We start from the raw sequence: 27,971 nt of genomic DNA on the forward strand, positions 1-27,971 counted from the left end.
ATTCAGTTAAATAGTTCAAAAACACTAGATGTATGTACCACCGTACCTTGGAGATGTACCCAATTTAATAACCGTTTTCTCTGGCAGTGTTTCCTGGGTTAACCGGCTGTTATCCTGAAAGTAAACAGCGATAGATTAATGTGGAAATATTGCTTATATCAAAATACAATGGGACACATTTGAGGGCACTGAATGCAACCACAGCGATACAGATATTTCTATAATTAATTAAACTTATTTAGTAAGAAAAGACTTGTGTGCACAACCACATGCACCTCATAGTATTTATGGCTCAAACTGACTTATTTAAAATCAAAGTGAAAAGTCTTTAACTTTGGTCTTAGACCAGGGGGTAAATGTATCAAGCTGAGAGTTTTCCGGCGGGTTTGAAAAGTGGAGATGTTGCCTATAGCAACCAGTCAGATTCTAGCTGTCATTTTGTAGAATGTACTAAATAAATCATAGGTAGAATCTGATTGGTTTTTCAAACACGCCGGAAAACTCTCAACTTGATACATTTATCCCCAGATTTCCTCTAACCTAACTTTAACAAATAGGTCTGTTGTCTGCCTCTGAACAGAGATAAATAATTCAGCAGGCATTTTATACAGTATATAATCATAAAAATAGGATCAATAACCTATGAACAGGGCTGGGCAGGCCAAATTCTATATTATTACTTTTATCATTATTAGGTAGGATAATAAATGATTCATCGGTCTAACTGACCACCGGACACTGGGGGTTCCAGGTCTGGTTTCATCAATCCCTCCCCCTGTCTTCCTTAACTATTGCATACACCTATATACTAGGTTGTATTTCTGCTCTCGGCTGGTATCATATGTTCACCTTTGTACAATATGCATTTGCTCCATCCGAGAATGTTGTATTTTTCTTATTTAACTTTCGAGTTATCACTTGTCTTTGCCCGCTTGTGTTCTTGCGGAATATTTGTGTATTACATACCAAAAAATATAAATAAAGTCTTAAGGAAAAAAAATAGGATCAATAACATGCTGAGATGACAAGAATATGGAGAATACAATTATTGTTCTCATTCACTGTGTGTTTAGACCCATGTGTATTATTTGTGTATTGTATTATTTCTGTATTAAACTATGCAACACGTTTGTTCTATACCTTATGCAGTTGCTAAATCTTCATTCTGATGAAAATCTCAAAAAACATTTTGAAACAAAACCCTGAAGTTGGAAAATGATAAAAGACACAACAGCCTACGTATAACAAAACGATACAACACTAGAAGTATTGTCCTTCATCTCTGTCCACCACAAGGACTTAAACAGGATTCTATTATTCTTCTGATTTGAAGGAGCAACAGGAATTTGCTGAAAGTTCATCTATTGAAAACAGACTGATAGTGCTATCTGCTTATGTCAGTAATGCAATTACCGTGCTGAAGAAGGGCACAGAATGATCATAGTGATACTTCTCCTTGTCTGCCACAACCAGGTAGTGGGCTGCATTAATTAAGATGCGTTTCAAATTCATCAGCGAATGGAGCAACCTGAGTAGGACAGAGAGATGAACATGCACAGACGTGACATGCAGAGAGATGCAGCCAGATACAGGTCAGGGTTAGAAGCACAGAGCAGATACATTACTATTACAAAATGAAAGTTAGCCAAGAAAGATAGACTTTAAGATAAAATAGCAAGATTACCAATTGTGTTTCTATGTCTACCTCTATGTGAGTGTTATGTGCGTTTTGCTACTGGCTAAGATCCCAAATTATTCAGTTATTATTATTCAGTTAGAGAGTATTCCCATGTGGAAAATAGTCAATTCAAACACACCTAAATATGATGCTCACATTGAGCGTGATTCATGTTCGGAACTTGCACGCGAGATGCGTTTTGACTTAATCTGGTTGCAAGTACGCTCTGCCTAAACCAGAGATCAGTCCTCAAGGGCTACCAACAGTTCATGTTTTCTGGATTTCTGTCTGTAGAAACTGGTGGAATAATTAATGACCCAGTCAAATAGATGAACTCACCTGTGCATGATTAAAGAAATCCTGAAAACATGAGCTGTTGGTAGCCCTGGAGGACTGGACTTGGACACCTCTGGCCTAAACTCTATTTGCCTTACGTAGAGAGACAGCACAGACTGCAGTATACGCACAAGCATATGGGCAATATAAGGTCACATCAGAACACATACAAAAACATTTATATTATAAAATAAATGAACAACTCTTAACAGTGTAATTATCAATAAAAATCTGGATTTAAATGATATATATATATATTTATTAACAATAAAGTTGCTTTTAATGCATACTGTACACACAATGCCTTTATATATTTCTTACTTGCATACACATGTTTTGTGCCATCTAGTGGCACGTATATGTGTAGTTTTTAAACAAAGACTATGCCGTGACAATCATCACTATCAGCCGGCACTGACACCTGGCCTGCAGCTGGTACAAATGACATGAGTGAAATCAATCTTACTTCCGAGAAACCCAGGACTTTAATTGTCCGCATCGGAACGCCCTTGGCACACTTTATTGTACGTGTCCGACGATTTTCCACCCCTTCCCTCCCCTGTTCCGCCCCTCAAGTCTTAGGCTGTCAGAAGTGTCATTTGCGTTTAGACATGTAATTGCGTTTATTGGTGTAAGTTTTATTACTGAGCATACGCAGAACTATTTCACGCAAGATACACTACGCAAATATACGTATGTCCAAACATAAATCAATACTATTATATTAACAATCTTTTGTGACATGTTTCAATCATTGTGGTTAGTTCTTACCGCACGCCATAGTCAATGACCACAGCTTCTTTTGCTGTGCCAGTGATGGCATCATGGTGTTGGAACAGGCCGAGGTTACGCCTGGCATCGGTTAACAAAGCATAATCAGACAGTGGGTATCTACTTTCCAAGCCAGCTCTCCTTGCATGATTAATGGCCAGACTGTACAGGATCTCTGCCCCTCTGAAAACAGGTACAGAACACAATATCAATAAACATTTCATGTTTAAATCTTAAAAGAGTTGTTTTGTTTTTGGTAGTCATCCTTGTGTGAAACATGTATAACCTAAAAATATTAGTATTATCTTCCAATTATGCTAAACATGCCAGTTACTGGAGAGGTAGGTCACACATTTACATAGCAGGTATTAGGTGTAATGACAAACATACATTGTACTGGGGGGTTGGAAAATAAAATAAATAAATGAAAATAAATAATATTCCCCATTTAATATTATGATTTTCAAATTGTTATGAACTTTTCTGGCCCATAGGTAAAAAAATATATACACTGTATTCAAGTTTTTTATAATAAATCTAAAAGTGTAGGATATTTGATCCAACATATATCAGGTGACTTTGAAACGACAGGCGTCTGAGCTTTTCACACCAACCTTGTTTCTCTATTCACTAAAGGAGAACTTAGCAACTACTGTTACTCTGTTACAATACTGCTGGCCTATGCAAAGCATTAGCCATCAGTGCTGCAGAGATGCTGATAAGGTTTAAATGTTAATCGGTTTACTTCCAACAGGGAATATTTGCTTAAAAGTAAATAAATGGAGATGTCACTTAAGAAGAGAAGGTTATAAAATGTACAATCCTTAAGTTAACATCTCCTTCAATAAACATACCATTTTCTGCTACTTTCTACTACATATTGTCTACAGTTGTAAAATGAACAACATACATTTGGAAATCACTATTGTGAGAAATCTCTCTAGAAGCAGACTTTTATATACAATGTTCATGCTTACTAACTGCTGCATTTGATGCATCTATGATTGCATCAAAGATGATTCAATTGGTTCCTTCACCTCCAGGCAATAATCATGTGACTCAAGACTCATATGAGTAAATGTGATTTATAAACAATACTTTTAAGCCTGTGCAGGAGAGTATGGGGATCAAATTAGCTTTAATATCTGCAAATGAAATAAAAAAATGTACAACACTGTTCTCTAAGGCAAAGTACCATATTGAAACCCAGACTAAAAAAGCAGATGAACACAGAGTTAATATAATGTGTTTAGACATAGTAAATAAAGCCTATGGGCCTGAGTCATTAAGTAAGGCAATAAAAGGAGTAAATGTTCTTCGGGACAAACCATGTTACATCGCAAGGGGTGCAAATCAGTTTATTATTTTGCACATAAATTAAACACTGGCAGTTCTTCCATGTATCACACAAATACTTGCTAGCTTTAGTTTTGCACTGAATTTTATAGTTGATCTAGGACATGCCCTACCCCAACTATAAATCTGTCCCCACATTTTAAATTTACCTCCCCCTCCAATGCAACATGGTTTTGCCAGGTGCAAAGTTACTCTTTTTTTATGCTGTGCTCTCCTTAATGACTCAGGTCTTATATGTCTAAGGCTGTCACAGTTTTGCAATACTATCACAGAAATCACTGATATGTGTTGCAGCACAGGCTTGACATAGGAATTAAATAAAATGGGTAAAATAAATTATATAGATTTTTTGTTTCAGATTAAGAATCAGAAACTGGGAAACACCACACAATGAGCAATGAGACACATATTAAGGGATTTAAACCAAAGCTTTACAATGTTAATGTTTCCTTTAGTATATGTAACTCTTCACAACATACCTGAACCTGGTACATGATAAACACACATTCCATAAAAGTATATACTGTAATTGAAAACAACACCTGAAAGCCTCTCTCCCCACACTAAACATCCTGAACCTGATACACATACTTGGCTCTGATAGTCATGGGGGTTCGGCCTAAAAGGCTAATGTGTCATTTTTAAATCAACTATGTGAAGCACATTTTATGTGCACAAATGCCATGATAGAAAGTCTCATGACATTTATTTAAGAGTGGAATTTTAAGATAAAAATGTAAAAGTTGTAATGAATTAAAGGGCAGTCCAACAGCGACAGTAATCACAATTTATTTTGAAGGGACAATACTTTTCCCATAGGGCGCACCCCTGAAGCACGGTAAGTCTCAACTCAGTAAGTGCACTTAGTATTCAGACAGCTTTGAAGAGGTGTATTGGCCATACTAAAAAGGGATCCAACTAAAAGTAGAATAATGTCTATTTAACAAAATCCAAAGCATCTTAACTCCCATAATGTAATTTGTTATCGAAAGTAGAAATGAGATTCTACAAGATGATACAAGAAACTTAGATCACATGGCAACTCCTTTATTAAAGATGATTCATTATCATCCTCTCGTGTTAAAACATAGAATGATGATCATCATAGTTTATTTATAAGGTGCCACTGAATCCGCAGCGCCATACAACGAAATATAGACTGAGCAAAATACAAATAAGGGGCAAGAGAGACAATAGCATCAGTAATAATCAATACAAGATGAGAAAAGAGAAAAACAAACAATGTTAGAAGACATAACTAGAACAAAGGTAAACCTAATATCTCAGTAGAATACATTTTAGTTTTGAAGATACATATCATTGTATTCTTTTTATTTAGCTATAATTTTATAGGATATATTTAAATTTTTTCTAAAACAATACTAATAAAATGAACACGATTTTTTGAAAAATCACTTTAAAAAAAGTGCTGTTTCAATTGAACGTATAGGTATCCACCGCATATTAACTATAGTGACCTGCTCCCCATTAGCCTCAATTTGGGTCTTATATTAGGTCTTATTTTCCGAAACATCACGGTATGTATCAGTTTTAGGAGTTTACTAGAACTGAATATACTTCAGACAATATTGTGAACATTAAACTTTGAGCCAGTAAACCTGTTACAGGATACTGCAGTAAAATAGTTGGCAACACCTGACAATAGTTTGTCATCAAGAGAGGTATACAACAAGCTTGCATAAAATGTCACACACCTTAACTACTCTAATGCTATGGCAATACGATCACATTAATTGTGGATTGTTACACTATGGGGTATATTTACTAAACGGTGGGTTTGAAAAAGAGGAGATGTTGCCTATAGCTACCAACCAGATTCTAGCTTTCATTTATTTAGTGAATTCTACAAAATGACAGCTAGAATCTGATTGGTTGCTATAGGCAACATCTCCACTTTTTCAAACCCGTTTCAGGGGCGCACGCATTTCCCCCCCCCTGACCCCCCAAAAAAACCCACGAGAGAGAGCCGCTCCGTTTCGGCAGCGCTGTCCTATACAGCAGCCACGGCGCTGTGAAAGAAGCGTCCGTGGCGGTGCTGTATACAACACAGCACCGCCGCGGACGCTTCTTTCACAGCGCCGCGGCTGCTGTATAGGACAGTGCCGCTATGGTGGGCACCAAGTTAGCGCTGGGGGGGGGGGGGGGGGGTGTTCTGGAGACTCAGAAACCCCCCCTGCGTTTAGTAAATCTAGCCCTATGTCTTCTCTGTTCATGTGTTTGGTTCAGACTCCTACCTGAGGTGTGACTCTAGCACTCTATCCATGCTCTTGTAAAATGGCCTTGATGTGTAGTATCCTGTCCAATAGTGATCCTCTCGGTCAGCATAGGAAAAGAAATCTCCAGTAAGCACAGGAAAGTCAGGAGGTTTCATTCCCGAAGTAACTCCCATCTTCTTGTACATGGCATCAAAGTAATCTGACAAAGTTCCAAACTGAGCCTGTAGAGGGAGCCAAAGTTATTAGTGAATGAGGTGATGGATACATAGACACAGTATACACCGATCAGCAACAACATTAAAACCACTGACAAGTGAAGTGAATAACACTGATTATCTAGTTACAAGGGGTGGGATATATTAGGCAGCAAGTGAATAGTTAATTCTTGAAGTTGATGTGTTGGGAGGTAGGAAAAATGGGCAAGTGTAAGAATCTGAGCGACTTTGACAAGTTGTGATGTTTAGACGATGCTGGCTATGATAGAAAGCTGTCAGAACATACAATGCATTGCAACTTGCTGTGTATGAGGCTGTAAAGCAGCAGACCAGTCAGAGTGCTCATGCAGACACCTGTCCACCAGCAACAATGGGCACGTGAGTGCCAGAAGTGGGCCATGGAGCAATGGAAGAAGGTGACCTTGTCTGATGAATCACGTTTTATTTTACATCATGTGGACGGCCAGTTGCGTGTGCATTGTTTACCTTGGGAAGAGATGGCACCAGGATGCACTATGGGAAGAAGGTAAGCCGGCAGAGGCAGTTTGATGCTCTGGACAATGCTCCGATAGGAAACCTTGGGTCATGGCATTCATGTGGATGTTACTTTGACACGTCCCACCTACCTAAACATTGCTGCAGACCAAGTACACCCCTTCATAGCAATGATATTCCCTGATGGCAGTGGCCTATTTCAGCAGGATAATTCTTCCTGCCACACTGCAAAAATTGTTCAGGAATGGTTTGAGGAACATGACAGAGTTCAAGGTGTTGACTTGACCTCCAAACTCCCCAGACTTCAATCCAATCGAGCATCTGTGGGATATGCTGGAAAAACAAGTCCGCGCCATGGAGGCCCCACCTCACAACTTACAGACTTAAAGGATTTGCTGCTAACGTTTTGGTGTCAGATACCACAGGACACCTTCAGAGGTCTGGTGGCGTCCATGTCTCAATGGGTCAGAGCTGTTTTGGTGGCACGAGAGGGATCTACACAATATTAGGCAGGTGGTTCTAATGTTCTGGCTGAATGGTGTATTTATCTACAATGATATTCTGTGATGTGTTTTAAGAAATTAATCAAAGGTGTATAAAAAAGCCTTTATCAAAGTGCTTATATAAATGAGTGTGCATCAGTACACAGCATGCATTTCTTCTATGGCGTGCACAGCGAGAGCATTCATTTTTTTGTAGAATGCAACAGCCTCTGATACTGACACACAAAGATTAAAACATTTTTTTAAAAAAATGTTGACAATCCCTTCAAAATAAAGAATCCTAATTAAGAGTAAGCTCTGCTTGATATAATATGAACAGAGCAGACAGAATTAAAAAATATTGAACAGTTTCTTAGGTCTACTATGTCATGAATTGCATTAAAAACTAATGACAAATCACTCATAAACCTTTAAAAAGATTTCTTCTTTCAATTATCATTTCCTGAATAAATAGTATTAAAAAAAACTACGACCCAGTCATCTTTATTTCATGTTCCATAAATGTTCATAATTTTAATATTTTTCATTATTTTTCATTTTTAATAGTATTTTTATTTTTTAATCTGTTGGTTTTCCGGTGGTATTTCTCACCCAGTTACATTTTTGGACCTCTAATATAGGTTATATGACGGACAGCTTAGTAAGCGTTAACAATCAATAGTGTTCAGAAACACAAATGCAAATATATGTGACTTAAAGTGGCACTACCACCTAAAGTGACCAACATTGTTGTTCACCACTCTAAAATGGCTGCCGTACAGGGGTGTGAGTGGGAGGACCAATAAGAAGCCGCAATGTCTGTGACTGCAGCTTCTCATTGGTCCTCCCGTTCACAGCCATGGCTGCAAGACTAAACACAGAGCCTGGAATAAAATGGCTACCTCCAAGCTTCAGCTGAGCTACAATGCTCCTCTCCCTCCCTAAGTGTCAGTGCAGCATTATACCGTCACATACATTTTTGTTCATCCATCTTTGACATATACCATTTATTCTACAATCAGTGACTCTCTCTCCTGGCCACCGAATATAAGATCTTGTTCATTTGGTACAAATATTCATGTCAGAGATTATATAATTATAAAGGGACATTCTTACTTTAACATGGAGTTCCGGATGTGAGTTCATGTAATCAAAGAGCTTCTGGTAGTTTAAAAATTGAGCGTCCCACTCTTGGATTTTGTCGTAACGGAAGTCATCTCCTAAGGGGACAAGGACCACCTTACTGCGATATAACTTGGACTTTTTCCGATATTGATCCAACAGGAGGTTGGCCCTGTCATTATTAAGCAGAGAAAATGTCTTTATAAATGCTACACAGTAATGACCCTACCATTAGCAGCTTCAAGAAAATCTTTAACAAAAGTTTATGTTTTTAATGTATTCCAAGAGCTATGCATTGCAATTACTCAGTCATAATGAAATATAACTGTCTCTTATGGGCTTCCTTAATAGTCTTTTTTTCAGGGAAGATACTCTTTATTAAAAGTGATAAAAAAATGAAAACGCGTATATAATAAATGCATATAAACTTAGGAACGGTTTACAAATGTTTCTTTGTGCATTAGACCTCTTCACAGCTGCTCCTGCAGTTCCTCTCACACAGCCTCCCAACAGCTTCATATTGCTTCTGTAACATTGTCCCCTGAGTCAATCTTGATTGTTCATTGAGAAGGACTGCAGGTCTGGACACAAAGGGGAGGATGGGACATAGAAATCTAAATGTCCCCCCTTCAGAAGTTTTTGGTTTTTAATGGAAAGATTTATACAAGTAGCAGGTTTAATGCTGAAACAATGGATTTAGCTTAGGTTTGTTTTGCTGAGCTTACTTATTTGAAAATATATTACTAATTAATACATGCATTGGTTTATGAATGAAAATCTATTTCATTGATTTAGGAAATGAACAACTGAATACTGCACATACAACTCATCAGTGAATGTATTCCATATTTTGGCATAAAATCAATGTTATACCATTAAACCAATGTTAACCATAATATTAAATATACAGAACTCTGATGACACATATGACGGACTACAAGGATACTGGATTCCAAAATAAGTAAATCTCAAAAGGTTTGTACTGATTGGCCGGAGCTAAATCTCTAGTGATTAGCAAGGTACAATTTTAAATAGGTTTTTAAATGCATTATCATAAGTGTACTGTATACAGACACAGAATAAAAAAACAAAGTATTGGCATTTCTGTTGATTTTTCCACTTTCTAGAACACTTAGTAAAACCTTATAAAATAATCTAATCAAGGCTAGACAAATAAAATATGCTTATTATTGCATAAATAAATATAAAAAATTATAAAAATAAATATGCTTAAATATTGCAGCCAGGCTTCTATATAATCCCTTCATTTGCATTTTCTTGTGTGGGGAATTTTTCCCTTATCCAGTTGATCAGTTCTGTCCCATATGATTCAGGAATACAGCCTCAAGTTGATCATTAAGATCACTGAGGATCCTCTTTGCAAGAAGCTGGTAAATCTTCTCATACCACTTACCGCTCTGCCACATTGGACTCAGTGATTGCCCTTGGTGGCGTTTTCCAAGGGCAATTGATTCTGCCTCCTGGCAAGCGCCTGAAATCAAACTGGCAGCAGATTTTCGGGTCAGGGCCACACGTGTGAGGAACATCATAGCTGTAAAAGGGCATCATGTGGCAAAATATATCAGTGCTGGAATCTGGGTCTGAAAAATGGATCACAAAAGAAATATGTTAGAAGCAAACATCTTTACAGGCTAACACACGTGCTTCTCACAGTCTTGCTGGATTTCACACCCATGATGTCTGTTCTAAAAATACTAAGTGCAGCGGTGTAGGTGACGCTCCCCCCCCCCCCACCCAGAAGTGGTGCCCACCCCCCGGAAGTGGCATGCCCACTTCTGCTGCTCCTCAGGCTGGGAGTGCGGCACTTAGCTGTGATATCATAGCCAAGCTCCACACTCCTACAGTAAGACTGACATGGAGCAGCGCAAGATTTGCAAATTGTTATTAACTTTTTCCTTCCTTGTAATAAAACATAAGCATATGTTAAATTTGTTAATAACCCATCTACTTGTGAGCTGGATATGTTAGTCGGTGTATCAAATACATTTTTGAAATGATACTAGTTGGAGTTCTAAAAAGAGAAAATGTTAGTTTTTTACAGTACTGCAACAACAGATAATCCTTAGTGCTGCAGAAAAGCTGAGGAGTTTAGATGTTGCTTTTCAGCCTTTAAGGCAGCATAGAAATACTAAAAATATTTGCGAGTCATTTTATAAATAATTGGAAAATGTCAACAAAACCTAATAGTGAACATCTCCAACAAAATATATAAATATATGTCATCAAATAATTCAAGTTCAATGTTTTACAAATAGCTGCTAACATTATGGTTTCTAAATCTGGCCTATAAATAGTAACATGCACATTAGTGTAATACCAGACAGCAGGGACCTTTATGCAACAAATTCCATCATTAGCATTTTACAAAACAAATAAAGAAATAGAAAACGTTTACAATATACTTGTGCTGTAAAGTCCGGTATGTTGGTTGACAGGCAGCCTGGAAACTTAGATGCTGCTAGAGTAGAAATCTCCAAAGCCACAGGCTTAGGACTAGTGTAAAGAGAACTGGCCATACCCCATGTCTGTCTCCACATGAACTCCAGGCTTTGGGTGGCTGCAAAATGTTTCTTGATAGAGTAATGCACCCTCTGGATCAGCATGCTGGTTAGGTTGGAGCGTTTTAAAAGGTAAGGCATGGTAGAACTGTGTCCAAAAGGATCCACCGCCCATCCCGACCTTGGATTGACACCTACAAAAGATATTGTTTGAAACCAACCAAGTAAGAAAAATGACATTATAAAAGATAGTCTGTCACCTGTATGAAAGGTCCTCTTTTGCCAAGTACAAGCTTTGAATAGCCCGTAACAAAGAAAAAGAGCAGCTTTAAAAAAAAAAAAAGAAAGCAATATATTCCATTTAATACAAAACTAAAAAGAACTAGATGCCCTTAAACCAGTGTTGGCTAACCTGTGACACTCCAGGTGTTGTGAAACTATAAGTCCCAGCATGCTTTGCCAATATATAGTAGCTTATTGCTGGAAGGGTATGCTGGGACTTGTAGTTTTACAACACCTGGGGGTAAATGTATCATAGTGCGGGTTGTACAAAACCCCCTGGAGTGTTACAGGTTAGCCAATACTGCCTTAACCCGACCCTGTTATAGCAAATTAACATTTCTACCAATATTTTTCTTCAGCCACTGGTGCCCTTCTATCATCTGGTCGATCATGGCAAAGTAGTGAGTATTGGCTTCATCGGGCATCACCCAGCCGCCGGTTGTCATTTCCAATTGACCATTAGCAACTAACCTATGGAGAGTAAACACATAGGCCAGAAGACATGATAAATGTCTAATACATAAAGTGGTCCCTAACAAGATGTACAATAGATATAGGCTAATTTTAGAAAAGTGGAGAATGCTTGAACGATAATCAAAGGCAAACTGTCCTATTGGTTAATGCATGCTATTTCTATGTTAAGCCGATATGTTATTATCAGCATCATTGTTTACTTATAAGGCCCCACAGAATCCGCAGCCCTGTGCAAATACGTATTTTTAAACAAGCAGTTATATGCAGGAAGTGTTATCAGCAAGGAGACATAACATGCATGTGACATGTAGATAAAGGACTTATGCATATAAAAAGCCTAAAAAAAATGCCTTTTGTCAGGGACCCCAGCAGCTACCTGCGGACTGCTGCTCTCTTCTGAGAATTGATGTTGTCCCACCACTTTGAAAAGAAGGAGATCTCTGACCAGATGAACCTCCGACGTGGGTCCTCTTGTAACTTCACTACCATGTTGTTCAGGATATGCTGAGTCTGGTCATAGTAATATTTATCAAAGGTTTTTATCCAACCTGACATCCAAAACATAAGACCACAATAAGAATTTCTAGCTTGTTGTGCATCCACTTAACCATATTGGAAAGTCCACTGGGCAACACAATGGTGGACCCTATAACTTAAACAAAATGCAGATGCATAGTTGACATGCTGTTCTATCTTGTAACTGAAAGAATTCTCCAACCTCAATTCGATAAATTAAAATGTCCTTTTCCAATTAATACAGCAAAGCTCAATTCGAGTGTTTAAATAGATCATCATCATCAACGTTTATTTATATAGCGCCAACAAATTCGGTAGCGCTTTACAATTGGGAACAAATATTGATAAGACAATACTGGGTAATACAGACAGAGAGGTAAGAGAACCCTGCTCGCAAGCTTACAATCTATAGGACAATGGGAGTTTGAAACACAAGGACATGTGCTACATCATATTGCACATGGGACCAGCTAGAACGCAAAGGTAAAAGTATTGAGCGGGCTGTGTGTGTGGAAATGTTGGGCAGAGGATTGTTTTCTTGTGTTAGCAGTGTAGACGGTGGTAATAGGGTAACCTAGGGAGATTAAGATGGTGGTTGAGGAATATCATACGCTTGTCTGCAGAGGTGGGTTTTCAGAGAACGCTTGAGGGTTTGAAGACTAGAGGAAAGTCTTACTGTGCGAGGGAGGGAATTCCACAAAGTGGGTGCAGCCCGAAAAAAGTCCTGTAACCGGGAATGGGAGGAAGTGATGAGAGTGGAAGAGAGACGCAGATCTTGTGCAGAACGGAGTTGTCGAATAGGGAGATATTTTGAGACAAGTGAGGAAATGTATGTCGGTGCAATTTTGTTGATGGCCTTGTATGTTAGTAGAAGAATTTTATATTGGATTCATTGAAATACAGGCAGCCAATGTAGAGACTGACAGAGTGGCTCAGCAGAGGAAGAATCGGTTTGAAAGGAAAATCAATCTAGCCGCTGCGTGCAAAATAGATTGTAGGGGTTCAAGTCTGATTTTGGGAAGACCAGTGAGGAGGGACTTGGAATAGTCAATACGGGAGATGATGATAGATGATATATGTTTTATTACTAGTAAAAAAAAAACCCTTCCTTTGTTAGCTGTTACCAAGAAGTAGATAATCAGTTAATTGTATGTCTTTTTCTTTGTATGAAACCTTATAACCCTTTGTACCAATAACTGTACATCTAAATAATTTCTCCTGAGACTAGAAATGAATTTATTCTCTTAATACACTCTCATTGTGTGGTACACTTCAAATAAATAACATACTAGGAAACGATTGCCATATGGTATAATTTGGAGGTGTTGGCATATATAATAATATAAATGTAATCTTTTGCACCTCTCAGGATAGCAGCTTGATAATATAATCAAATATTTAAGTTGGCGTTGTTGCAAAAGAGTTAAAATTTCTAGTTCGTCATAGAATGGTATTTGGTTTGATTTTCCAATTTGGGGGAAGGTTTGATGAAAAGGAAACAACTTTATATAGTCCACCATTCAGATTAACGCTCTCCAAGAAAGGGAAAATCTTCAATTGCTGCACCCACAATTAATATAGCTTTAGCACAGCTGAAAGGGATCATTAAGTTCCCCACTAGTATTAAAGAATGATTGCATACCATATAAATACATGTTATCACACCCTGCTATAAATTATGAAACCTCTCTACCCTTGTGTATGTGGCTAACACCCTTACCAAATAGTAAGAGGAAGCCAATCCTCTGCATTTGCACAATGGTATGACAATTATACAGTGCCTGCCCATCATTTAGAGGTGCGGGCCTTCTATAATGGCACCGTGCAGCGCCTGACAAGCTCAGACAATGGCCAAAAAAGACCAGATGCCAAGCAGACAACCACAGGAACACAAACCTTTTTGGGATAAATAAGGTTATTATAACAAGAACAAAAGCAAATAGATTTGTCTTAAATCTATGGTCCCTTAAATCTTTCTCAACAAACTCCTCCATTGTCTTACAACACTAAGCTTCCCTGTACTATATTTATAACAGCACACGCCTCGCTCCTTCATCAGAGAAGATACAGCAAGAATGGCAGGGCTGCACTTGCCCTCCAGGGTGGCCTCCTAATTACACCATGTTACTGCTGGCTGGGCTGGTGAAAGACAGTAGCTGCTGTGGGACTGGCCCTGCAGGGAAACCTCTTGTTACTTGGTATAATTCCCTCATGTGACCTGCAATGCCTGCCTACTGGAAGGACTGTCTGTGAGCAAAGTCATAGGCTAATGTTAAGCTTATCACTCTACTTTACCTGCAGCTGCTTCCAGTAGGCAAGAATCTCAACACACACTGGTCAATTACACCCAATAAGGACATACTTACGTACTTTACATTCTCCCTGCAGCGATCTCCCGGAGGGGAGGTGAATTGCAGGTAAGGAGGGGGCTGGGGGCTGCAAATGTATTGATTTTGGCATGCCCCGTGGCGCTATTGTGTCATTTCTTTCTGGTACGGGGCAAAAATGATGCAATTTGCTGATTTTTAACATATGAAAAATAAACAAAAAAAGCAATATTACTGTATTATACTATGGGGAAATATGAATATATAATTACATTAACTGGGACATACTATTTGATTGTTAATGGGGGCTATAAATATTTATGATGCACACATGTAGCATTATATAGTACCCCATAATAATACAATAATATTACCCCCTTGATATAATGAAAAATACAATTTCCCTCCATAAGTTAAATACATATTAATTTTGCTCCTTATTCAATAAATAATGATTGCCGCATAATTTATAAGTCAAAGATGCCACCTCTTATTCAATCAGCAGCAGGCATTAAAAGACCTCTTTTTCTAGCGGTTCTGATGATGGTTTTGACTAAGCTAGCGGTTTAGTTGCTTTCAATTCGCCACACATCACTAGACATTTACCATCTCAGCCTCAGTTATCCCTATAGTAAATCTTGCGGTTTGGAACAGGACATTACAACTAGGGGGTATATTTACTAATCTGTGAGTTTGAAAAAGTGGAGTTGTTGCCTATAGCATCCAATCAGATTTTAGCTGTCATTTTATAGAATGCACTAAATAAATGACAGCTAGAATCTGATTGGTTGCTATAGGCAACATCTCCACCTTTTCAAACCTGCAGTTTAGTAAATATACCCCTAGGACTGCACCCACTTTATGGAATTCACTCCCTCGAACCACAAGACTTTCCTCTAGTCTTCAAACCTTCAAGCGTTCTCTGAAAACCCACCTTTTCAGACAAGCTTATAATATTCCTCTACCACCCTCTTAATCTCCCTATGTTACCCTATTACCACCCTCTATACAGCTAATACAAGACAACAACCCTCTGACCAACATACTTGTGTGACTGAGCATACAGCCCACTAAATACTTTGTACCTTTACATTATAGCTGGACAAATATTCAATATGCTGTAGCACTTACCCTTGTGTATCAAACCCTTGTCCCATAGATTGTAAGCTTGCGAGCAGGGCCCTCTTACCTCTCTGTATGTATGTATTACCCAGTATTGTTTTATTACTGTTTGTTCCAAATTGTGAAGTGCTACAGAATCTGCTGGCGCTATATTAATGTTGATGATGATTATAGTAAACCGCCGGCGATGTGTGGCAGTTTAAAACCACTACCTAAAACGATTTTTAGTAAATCTACCACTGAAACTTTGATCTCTGTGATATTTTTATCTCAAAACACTGAAATTTTATGTTTTAATGTGTCCCAGTTTTGTTATGGACACATAATAAGAAAAATAAAGCACTGAAATATGATGTTTATATATTTGACTCCCCACACCTAAATAACAGAGCCAGCTTTTGCAGCAATTACAGCTTTCAGTCTTTGGGGTAAGTCTGCACCAGCTTTGCGCAGCACTGTTTGGGAGTGATTTTGGACCATTCTTACAGGTAGATTAGCTTCAGATTAGTCCACTCTTGTCTAATCTCCCAAAATTTTCGGAAGACTCCCGAATTCCGGGGGGAGGAGGCCATTCTCCTGCAACATGCCCACTACCCTGGGGCCAAAATGACACCTCTCCTCAGTCACACTTCACTGTAAAAATTTGGCAAGTATGAGCTAGTCAGATGATGATTGTGGAACCCCAATTTTCATACAGTGCCACAAATTCTCAATTGGACTGAGATCCTGGCAATGATTGGGCTATTTTATTTTTCAGCCACTAACAGTGCTAGTTTGGTCTTGTGTTTGGGATTATTGTCCTGCTGAAAGATGAACAATTACCAGAGCTCCAGTTTTTATCAGACTGAAACCAGTAATCTTGCAGTATACTGTATTTTGCAACATCCATATTTCCTTCTATTATAACAAGATGCTAGATCCCTGCTAATGACAAGTAGTGCCACAGCAGAATGCTACCACCACCAGACGTCACTGTAGGTATGGTGTTTTTGCCACGTAGGCCATGTTCGATTTGGGCTACACATATTGCTTTGAACTTTGTCCAGAAAGCTCTGTGTTGCTCTTATTGGGCCACACACCCTTTCCCACATCATAACTGAGCCATCTTCATGCTTTCTGGCTAACACTAGACATACTTTTACATGGTTACACTAGAGGAATGGTTTCTTCTTATACAGGCCAGTGTTATACATGGCTCTTGATACAGTTGCCTGGTGCACCTTTCCTAGGCAGCATCTGGGTGATTTCATACAGCTTCCACGTCCTGATAATTGAACCAAAAGTGCCTACTGGGACTTCCAAACACTTGGATATTGGAAGTCCCAAGCAAGGCTCAGTGCTAGGTCCTCTGCTGTTCTCTATCTATACCACTTCTCTTGGAAATCTAATAAGTTCCTTTGGATTTCAGTATCATCTCTATGCGGATGATACACAAATCTATCTATCCTCTCCTGATCTCTCGACATCTGTGTTGTCCCGTGTAACTGACTGTCTTTCTGCCATTTCATCTTGGATGTCCTCTCACCAACTCAAACTTAATCTTTCTAAAACAGAGTTAATAATATTCCCACCCACCAACAAGAGCATACCTGACATTTCTATCTCTGTTGATAATATGACCATAAATCCCACCCCACAAGCTCGCTGCCTAGGTGTAATCCTCGACTCACACCTATCCTTTGTTCCCCACATTGACTCTATATCTAAATCATGTTATATACATCTTAAAAACATTTCCAGAATTTGCACATATCTCACACAAGACACTGCAAAAACCTTAATTCATGCACTTATTATCTCCCGCATTGACTATTGCAATTCCCTCCTTACTGGTCTTCCCCAAAACAGACTCAAACCCCTACAATCTATTTTGCACGCAGTGGCAAGATTGATTTTCTTTGCAAATCGTTATTTCTCTGCTGAATCACTCTGTATGTCTCTACACTGGTTGCCTGTTTTCTACTGAATCCAATATAAAATACTTTTACTAACCTACAAGGTCATCAACAAAGCTGCATCAACATACATCTCCTCTCTTGTCTCAAAATATCTCCCAACTCGGCAACTCCGTTCTGCGTCTCTCATCCACCCTCATTAGATCCTCCCATTCCCGGTTACAGTACTTTTTTCAGGCTGCACCCACTCTATGGAATTCTTTCCCTCGCACAATAACACTCTCCTCTGGTCTACAAACTTTCAAGCGTTCTCTGAAAACCCACCTCTTCAGACAAGCTTATAATATTCCTCAACCACCCTCTTAACCTCACTACATTACCCTATTACCACCACCGTTACGCAATTTCACAAAAGACAACTACCCCCTGACCAACATTGTGTGACAGGATCATTTAGCTTAGGAGTCACTTTTACCTTTGCAGTCTGGCTGAACCGAAATGCAAAATGTAGACTTAACCTCATGTATCAATCTCCCATTGTCCCATAGACTGTAAGCTTGCGAGCAGGGCCTTCTCACCTCTTTGTCCGTTTTACCCAGTTTGTTTATTAGTTTACGGTGTTTGTCCCCAATTGTAAAGCGCTACGGAATACGTTGGAGTTATATAAATAAATGATGATGATGATGATGATTTGTAACCTGGTCCTAATATCTGCATTTGTATTAATTTATCTCTAACTCCTTTGGGATGCTCTTAGTCTTCATTTTCAAAACTGTCCGTCAGATTCACAACCTGCATATTGATCACTTATCTGTGGGAATTTTACGTAGAAAAGTGGCGCCTTTTTAATCAATCACTGGTGGTGGCCAATTGTTCCTCACCAGTGTAAAATTAGAGCTTCCACAATACAGGTATGCAAACATCATATTACAGGTTTGTAATAGAAGTAAACTCATTTTGAGTTTCAGTGCTTTGAAATTAAATTATCATACAAAGCAACATTTCAGAGTCAGATTTGTCTTTCAGTAAAATGAGAGGATTAGTTAGGAGTCTAGATACCTTTGGAAGGTACTGCCTATATGAGCGTACAAAGCACAGTGCATATGCTCTTGTATGACATCAAACTAAAAAGCAGAGTGTGGTTCTGAATTTTCTGTGGTTCATAAATGAACCTTGTGTGACTTGGGATGTGATATAGACTTTCACAAAAATAGGGCAGCATTCAGTAAACAACTTCTGAATCTGTGTCTCAGTAAACAGATGTTATGATATCTAAAAATGAACCGTACAAAGTTTATGTTAACAGAATATGTTATGATTTTTGTTTTACCAAAAATAGAAGCACCAATGACTGGCACTTTTAGCTGTTAAGAACCCTATGTATCTCATGTCATGTGTGAGGCATAGGAACAATGGCAATAAGCTCCCTCCTCTTATTACTAAGAACAAACTGTAAACATAGGGCATTTACTAGAAAGGAAAACATGAGGTAAAATGTGCTGATTGTCTACCTCAGAAACCAGCAACAGACATTTCTGGTAATAATAAGTAGCTCTGGAATTTCCATAAGTGAATGTGAAAATCCAGCCCACTCATTTAACAACTATATCTGTGGAATAACATTCTTGATGGCATTTGATTCACATATAAATTTACGTTTTCACACCAAGTTGATCCTACCTGAGCTCAGCTCAGAAAATGTCAGGATGTAAGAATACAAAGAACACAGAAATAAATATCTTCAAACCATTATACCACAGGTCAGCCTTATCCAATTTCCCCCTCCAGAGGAGAGGTGATTATGAATAATCTTTTTTTTATTATTATTTGTAGCGTTCACAAATACGGTTTTTGACCACAAAATATCTGTCTCTGCTATATAAATAGGCGACAGGTGTCCTTTACCAGTTCAAAACTAGCTAAATGTAATCCAATCACCTATATATCAGCAATTCCCATTCTCAGCTATTTGCTATTGTCTCTTATTTGCAGATAGCCCTTCCTTAAATTACATGATATTCAATGAAACAGAGAAAAGAAATTCAAGCCATTTTCGTGCATAGACAGAATGAAACAGACAAATTATAAGCGTGTTATGTGGGACACGACAATTATCGCAGAAAGACACAGGTGTAAGAATGGTGGCAGGACCAGAAATAGGAATTAGGAACATGCAACGTGAACATATTGTAAAAACTAATACAATTGAGAACATGTGTTGTAATTTATAGAGACCAATCTTTCTCTAGCTAACTCCCATGTCCTGTACATATAGCAGGTGGGGCTGTAGTCATTCAATCAGTGCTCTGAGGTGTCGAAAGCTTTTAAATTCTAATCTCTCCCTCCACCTGCTGCAGGAAAGCCGACACCATTGCTGAAGCGCTGGAGTGGGGACATTATAAAGGACAGAACGCTCCTAAGGGAAGGTGCAAGGGGAATATTGCTTAATCTTACTGGTGGTTGGAGTTCTGCTTTAAAAGGGTATTCTTAGTTTCACTGATGCATAATTAAACAGACATTTGGGGGTAAATGTATCAAGCCTCGGGTTTCCGGCCTATAGCAACCAATCAGATTCTAGCTGATTGGTTGTACATTCTACAAAATGATAGATAGAATCTGATTGGTTGCTATAGGCAACATGTCCACTTTTCAAACCCGCCGGAAAACTCTCAGCTTGATACATTTACCCCCTGGTCTGTTACTAATCATTAAGGGTTTCAAAATTGAAGTGGAGAGTTTATTTGTTCTTTTACCAGGGTCATTGTGTGAATGTGGCACTACAAACACCTGCAGTGGTTCTGTCTCCCATTCCGTAGATTCATAAGTGATGTCAAACCCCTGTTTCCAGACTCCTCCATCCAGATTATCGAAAGGCAACTGTGTGTAAATATCCAGCATCTGCAAAACAGAGGGAATACTGCATCACTATAACAGAGACAAATGTATTAAAGCTGCATTACCACCTATAGTGAGAACATAGGGCCTGATTCATCAAGGATCTTAACTTGAGAAACTTCTTATTTAAGTCTCCTGGACAAAACCATGTTACAATGCAAGGGGTGCAAATTAGCATTCTGTTATGCACATAAGTTAAATACTGACTGTTTTTTCATGTAGCACACAAATACTTGATAGCTTATTTGTACACTGAAATTTAAAGTTGATATTTGTGTGCTACATGAAAAAACAGTCAGTATTTAACTTATGTGCAAAACAGAAAACTAGTTTGCACCCCTTGCAATGTAACATGGTTTTGTCCAGGAGACTGAAATAAGATACCCCTTCATTTAAGATCCTAAATGAATCAGGCCATAAGTATTCACTACTATAAAATGACAGCAGAAAGGGTGTGTGATCAGAGGACCAATGAGGAGCCAGATTAGTAACTCTGGCACACATCATGAATGTTAAATGGTTGAGGTTGGTTTCATACTTGTGTCTCTTGCATGTTTTCACGCAACATACATGTTTACAGTTTCCTTTAAAGACATAATTACAAATACTGACTTTCCATTTTCCGCTAACATAGCGATATCCACTTTTAACGTTTTTTTTTTTTTAAATTGTTGGCCACATCGTACAAACCTGTATTTTGCGAATAGTTTGTCCATTAGTAATTCGTAAAAAATAAAATAAAAAATAACTGCAGCATTTATTGTCATTCCTGAAGCTGAATTTTATCATTTTTCCCACAGATATAACCTTATCGGTGAATAGAATGATTGTATTCTTATGTGTAATATGGTTAATAATATATAACATGGTCTTACAGATATGTACTTTGCTGAGAGTGAGAATAGGAACAGAATTTGGATACATGAACAGTCAGAATTATAAAAATTTGAGGTATGATAAATAAGGATGTTTTTTTGTTTACATTACAATAAGATACTATTATTTAAAATATTTTTTTCAGTTTTAACTTCACATTATGAAATTGAAGAGGACTATGGAGAAACAATTAGAAAACTATCTGAAAGAACCACTAAGCTGAAATATTCAGATATGAACAGTGAAGGTGAGATGAGGTGTTTGTTCTGTGTTAACCTAACATTCCACAGCAGCTCTGTTCTAAAGTAACAGACAGCTGAAGCCCCTCCCACGTCTTTAACTCTGTCGCTGCCAGGGTATTTTTTCATGCCTTTGTTGGCTCTTTTGGTCTCATCACATTCCAACATTAATATTTGTCATTTTTCTCAAGTTGTTCACAGATAGGGAGATACAGCCACCTTAGTTTTTTCAGTGCTTGTTACCTAGGTGGTGCATACACAGGTTGTGACATCACAATGTCTGCACGCACATGACCATTTGGTATTGCAGCACTGCAAGAAAGCGCACTAATCACTATCCGCAATGTTTGGTGGGATTTCCTGTAACTCCTTAACTGCAGGGTGAGTTTCACTTGCCCTTCACAGTTTTGGACTGTATGCAGAGGGATTGTCCAACTCCCCCTTGGCAGCCAAGTGGTTAACAACAGTGTCCTGATAGGATCTGATACAGTTTAAAAAGCTGAGAATGCAGTCATTTGAGCTTCTATGTTGTTACTGGGACTGCCCCTATGTATGAATCAAACAGTCAACACTGTTTATTTCTGCACAGCAAGTCTGTCAAACGGTCATTCTCCCTGGGGCCACCTAACTTGCTGCAGAACAGTGAGCGAGAGCATGGTGAACTTATGTAGTCAAGTATAACTCTTCAGTTATTTCATGTATATTATTCAGCTCAGTAATACACACCCTATTAGATTATATCTCAACTAATGTCAAATAGTGGCTTTACCTGCTCTTTTAATATAAGAAAACAGAAAAGTTAGAAGACAGAGGGAAAGGGCTAGGATGGTTGGCAAGGGAGTAGGGTAAGGACTATTTCCTGGGAAACACCCGAGATAAAGCAAGCAGAACCTGTTTAGGTGCAGTCAGCGCCATTGCAGATGCAGCTGACGGCTCACTGTGTTCCGGGCTCAGAGGCTAGTGCACCTACTAGTGACTGAGACGGGCACTCATAGAGGAGAGTCCTGCTGTACCTAGACATGTCAAGGTGGGCACAATTCTAATTGATAGTTGCAATGAGCCTATATTAATGCAGGGTGCATGCTATGTGCTGCCAGTACATACCCTGGGTGTGCAGTGTGTTGTAGTTCTATCCTTGTGACAATGCCTTTTATGGGCCTGCCCAGAACTTGGCTTAGGATCTAGACTAGTGCTTTGGAACACTGCTGACCTTGTCTTGATCCTGACCCTGCTATTGGATTCTAATTTAATATTGCATCAACCAGTCTGTTGCTGAACCTATCCTGACTTCAATCCTGCCTGTTGTGTATTTGAACTTAAAGCCTGTTTTATCCTTGCAGTTTCCTAGGTCTGATAGTCTATATTTGCTTGCTGATAAACACCACTGACTTGTGGGAGGAAATTAAGGTCTAGTACAAGTCACAATAAAGGGAACAAGGTGCTATAGATGAAGAGCATGGTCACTGATATTTATGGTAAGGGAGTGGGCCCAGACAAGAAAGCAGATTACCATAAAGGCTGGCAGGCCAGGGAACATACTTTTGTCTCATGTGCCTTGAGCATTAGATATTAAAGGTCCATGCAGAAAAATTTATTCACTCTTCATGATAGCTGTGGAACCCTTCAAGAGGAGAATTTAATGTGATGCCACTCAAGAATGAATACTACACAAGATTCATTTTACCTGCAAATCTGTCTTCTGCCCTTTATTTGCCAATGCAAATTGGCAGTCCTGGGGGGATATGGAATAGAAGCTAGGTCGGGGGTCTGGTGGAATGACCCAGGTCCCATTAGGAGTGTGATACGGGATCAGGATAGGCTGTCCGTCTGCGTTTGCGGTCAACTCAAGAACGGAGTCCTTAATGTGACTGATGATTTCATGGTTCTCTTCCAAGAGCTGCTCGAGTTGCTCTATCCGATTCTGCAGCACAGAAATCTGGCTCTATGTGGAGAAAAAGTAAACACATAATTCTTTATCATACTATTGAATGGAGACAGCCATGAAAATTAAGAAAGGTCACTCCAACCATTAACACGCCACTGCTCCTGATCCGCAACCGTTCACACACCACTGCTCCTGATCCGCAACCGTTCACACACCACTGTTCCTGAACCGCAACCGTTCACACACCACTGCTCCTGAACCGCAACCGTTCACACACCACTGCTCCTGAACCGCAACCGTTCACACACCACTGCTCCTGAACCGCAACCGTTCACACTTTTCAGAAGATGAATTTCACCTTTTCGTAACAAGATGTAGCTGTATCCATAATGGAAACTGTAAAGCTCCATAAAAATAAAGGATAATCGTGTAATACGTCCTTTATAAATAATTTATATATAATCTTTATATTAATCTGCATACCAAATATACTCTTCAATTCAACGCAAATTTAACATAAATAGATGAGGAAACTGCCAGTAAAAAAACCAATATACATTAATAAAAAATATTTAAGATAATCAAATGCCTGTACATTTAAAACAATTAATCTCAGCTTATCTGTAATCCTCTACAGTATTGATCAAAGTACACATACAGTAAGGCAGCTTCTTATCCTTTAAGTATGGTTAGGTTTTATAGTAAAGTAAAGGAGTCCGTAAACCTGCTAGTTAGGGTAGTAATAGATGTTTTTTAACCATGATGATTCCTAATTAATATAAGATTTATATTCTGTATATGTAAAATAATTTTATATTGATAACCAAAAAAATGGCTGCCAGTAGCTGATATGAGGACATTTTATATTAAATTTGTATACCATATTTCCTGTTGGGAAACATGGTGCGAGATATGCTAAGGATAGAAACGTTGTTCATTTATATTCAAAACGAATTTCTTTATTTGTGTAAAAGTATGAAGGTTTACCAACCAAAAAGATTGCGTCCGGTACCCTGTATGGTGACATATTTGGAAAGCCATGTTTGAAGTAAACTTATTGGGCCTGATTCACTGATTAATGTAAAGCAAAAAAAAAAAAAAAGAGTATTTTTTTTCCAGGACAAAACCATGTTACAATGCAAGGGGTGCAAATGAGTTTATTAATTTGCACATAAGATAAATACTGGCTGATTTTACATGTAGCACACAAATACTTGATAGCTTTATTTGTACACTGAAATTTAAAGTTGATCTAGAACATGCCCTACCCCCAACTATAAATTTACCATCACATTTTAAATTTACCTCCCCTTCCAATGTAACATGGTTTTGCCAAGGTGCAAAGCTACTAATTTTTTTTGCTTTACTTTCCTTAATGAGTCAGGCCTATTAACTTTAAAAATATTTTGTGTTAATAAATTATTGTCCTTGTTGGTGTTTGATGTGATAATGTCATTTGAAATATATGATAGAAGATCTCGGTTACATGCACTTTATGAACTACTGTCTCCCAATATGAAGTGTGGGCGGAAGTGATGTAATCAGTTTGGGCGGAAGTGACATAGCAGTCCTGATGTGACGGAAGTGATGCACAAGGAAGTCCACATTGTAATTGCAGTGGGATTGGTATTGTTTGTAGTTTGAGAGTAGTTTGGGACTATTTAAACTGCCAGATATTAGACTGTATCTATACCCCCTGAGGAAGTCAAGAAGACGAAACGCGCTGGGTACACGCGTTTGGTACACTTTGACCTGCCTTGGATATCTGCTATACAGCCTGTGTGGGACCCTATTTCTACCTAAAGTCCGGATTCCATCCTGGGACATCACGCTGTAGAGGATTACAGATAAGCTGTGATTAATTGTTTTACATATACGGGCATTGATTGCCTGAAATCTTTTTTATTGAAGTAAATTGTTCTTTACTAGCAGTTTCCTCCTCTATTTATGTTGAATTGAAGAGTATATTTGGTACGCAGATTGCTATAAAGATTATATATAAAGTATTCAATACTTCGATATCTGTGAAGCTTTACAGTTTCCATTATGGATATAGCTACATATTGATCAGAAAATTTGAAAATAAATTCTCGTCTCCTGAAATTCACGCTGTGTATCAGATAAGTGGAATTTTTATCATCCTTTGGTATGCGGTGAGTCATTAAAATAAAACATTCACAACAATTGGATTACATATTACACATGTTTGGTGCTTCTGTTTTCAGTTTTATTCTCTAGGTCACTAACAAACAGGCGCTTAAGGGATAAGAAGCTGCCTTCCTGTAGGTTTAATTTCTAATTTTTATATGGTTAGTTTGTGAAATTCACTGATCACTTGGGTTATTCACCAAGCGCCTAGTGCTTATATTTTCTATTTATATTTGTTGCAAAAATGTTAACCTTTAGTGCTGCAGAGAAGTTAGTTTTAATGTTGTTTTTCAAGCGAACAAAAAAAATATGGAAAATGTATTAGCAATGTTTGCATATAATGTTATTATAAAATGGAAATTTGAAATAAAAAAATGATGATGCCCCACCTCCCGCCTGCCAATGTAAGAAGCAGGGGGATGGGAGCGCCACTGTCAAGTGGGGGTGTGGTCTCTGCCTAGGACATCCCTGATGCTTGCACCGGCCTAGGTAACATCTAGTGATATTTAACTCAGATATTTTAGATTACTACTGGTTCATGGATGCATTTTCCCTTAGATAAAACATAATACATGATATATATATATATATATATATATATATATATATATATATATATATATAATTACTGTCCTACAGCGTTACCCTATGCTAAATCTTAATTGAGCTATTCGCTTCTGTTTTATTCAAATGCATATTCTCCAACTTGCATTATGATTTGATTCATGGTTCTGCTCTCTTTAGGCTGACAAGTTTGAACATTATCAGCAGCTCTAAGTGTTAACGGTTTTGCAGAGAGCTACAACATTGATGCAATAGTGTAAAAAAAACTAACAGTAGTCTAGTCTCAAACCCAATTAATACAGGACAGCTGAGCTCTCCTGCTAACAAATAAATAAGTTATAAAAAAACAACTTTAATATATGTTGTATTCTTTTAATCAGGTGAGAGCAGAAACATGGACAGAAAATCATCCTATTATTAACTAGAGCATATCAGTCGCCCTCTAAAGATTCTGGAATCAGGCCTGATACTATAACAAGTTCCTTCTGTTCTCTACCAAGAAAAGAGGTCATGCAGAGGTATATGGGAAAACAGACATTATGTTAGCAGAAAATGTGTCACAGCTCTATAAAAATGAAATATGGTGATTGTTTAAATGAAAGCACAGAAGGTCATAAATGCATCATTGTAAAGCCTGTCTGGTATCTCATAGAGACACGGTTATATAGAACACAGAACTCAGAGCTTTCTATCTGTGCTGCAGTGTAAATAGAGTAGAACTGGACACCACAGCATGTGCATTACTACAGCACTCAGTGCCCTTTTACGGGATGCTGAAACAATATCCCTATGATGGATCAATAAGCAAGTGACCTTCATTTCTTTGCTAATAGTCCTTCATGCACTTAAGGGTTAACACTTAAAGGTTAAACATCTCCCCGTACCCTGGGAAAGTTGCCTCCGTTCTGTCTCCTGGGAGGGTCGTGTTGCACTTTGTCCAGCATAAGATACAAAGAGAAGACGGCCACGCAAAAGATGGCCGCTCCACACACAGTCACCTGCTTCTTCAGTTTCATCCCTGGGAGCTGTGGGAACAGACCTGAAACAGATCACACCAAAACCACATCCTGAACAACATTCTCAACAACTCATTTCATATCAGCTTTATTGACCCTCACTCAAAACTTATGAATTATAATGTTTATGCCACTGGGCAGCACAGTGGTTTAGTGGTTAGCAGTTCTGCCTCACAGCACTGGGGTCATGGGCTCGATTCCCGACCATGGCCTTATCTGTGAGGAATGTTTGTATGTTCTCCCCGTGTTTGCGTAGGTTTCCTCTGATTCCCTCCCACAATCCAAAAACACACTAGTAGGTTAATTGGCTGCTCTCAAATTGTCCCTAGTCTGTGCGTGTTTGTGTGTGTGTGTGTGTGTGTGTGTGTGTGTGTGTGTCTGTGTGTGTTAGGGGAATTTAGACTGTAAGCTCTATTGGGACAGGGACTGATGTGAGTTCTCTGTACAGTGCTGCGAAATTAGTGACGCTATATAAATAAATGATGATGATGGGTTGGAACTCATAGGTTTCCCATGTTACA

The 27,971-nt window shown here is 38.4% G+C and overlaps 1 protein-coding gene across 3 annotated transcripts in view; it reads right to left on the reverse strand.

The window, feature by feature from the left end:
• MAN2A2 (mannosidase alpha class 2A member 2) overlaps window positions 1-27,971 on the reverse strand; it is a 57,472-nt gene that overhangs the window by 19,676 nt on the left and 9,825 nt on the right. For 2 of the 3 annotated variants that reach the window (XM_075207828.1, XM_075207830.1), the window contains exons 2-13: window positions 27,319-27,473; window positions 23,522-23,779; window positions 20,581-20,725; window positions 12,344-12,515; window positions 11,837-11,964; window positions 11,232-11,405; window positions 10,107-10,293; window positions 8,687-8,864; window positions 6,397-6,599; window positions 2,786-2,968; window positions 1,414-1,528; window positions 47-114 (exon numbers count right to left, since the gene is read on the reverse strand). In XM_075207828.1, the coding sequence (XP_075063929.1) occupies window positions 47-114; window positions 1,414-1,528; window positions 2,786-2,968; window positions 6,397-6,599; window positions 8,687-8,864; window positions 10,107-10,293; window positions 11,232-11,405; window positions 11,837-11,964; window positions 12,344-12,515; window positions 20,581-20,725; window positions 23,522-23,779; window positions 27,319-27,450 (1,943 nt within the window). In that variant the 5' untranslated portion in view covers window positions 27,451-27,473. The remainder of the gene's footprint in view (window positions 1-46; window positions 115-1,413; window positions 1,529-2,785; window positions 2,969-6,396; window positions 6,600-8,686; window positions 8,865-10,106; window positions 10,294-11,231; window positions 11,406-11,836; window positions 11,965-12,343; window positions 12,516-20,580; window positions 20,726-23,521; window positions 23,780-27,318; window positions 27,474-27,971) is intronic. The other variant, XM_075207829.1, reaches the window with a different exon arrangement.

The sequence above is a fragment of the Mixophyes fleayi genome, chromosome 4 (assembly GCF_038048845.1).
Source record: "Mixophyes fleayi isolate aMixFle1 chromosome 4, aMixFle1.hap1, whole genome shotgun sequence".
NCBI lineage: Eukaryota > Metazoa > Chordata > Amphibia > Anura > Limnodynastidae > Mixophyes > Mixophyes fleayi.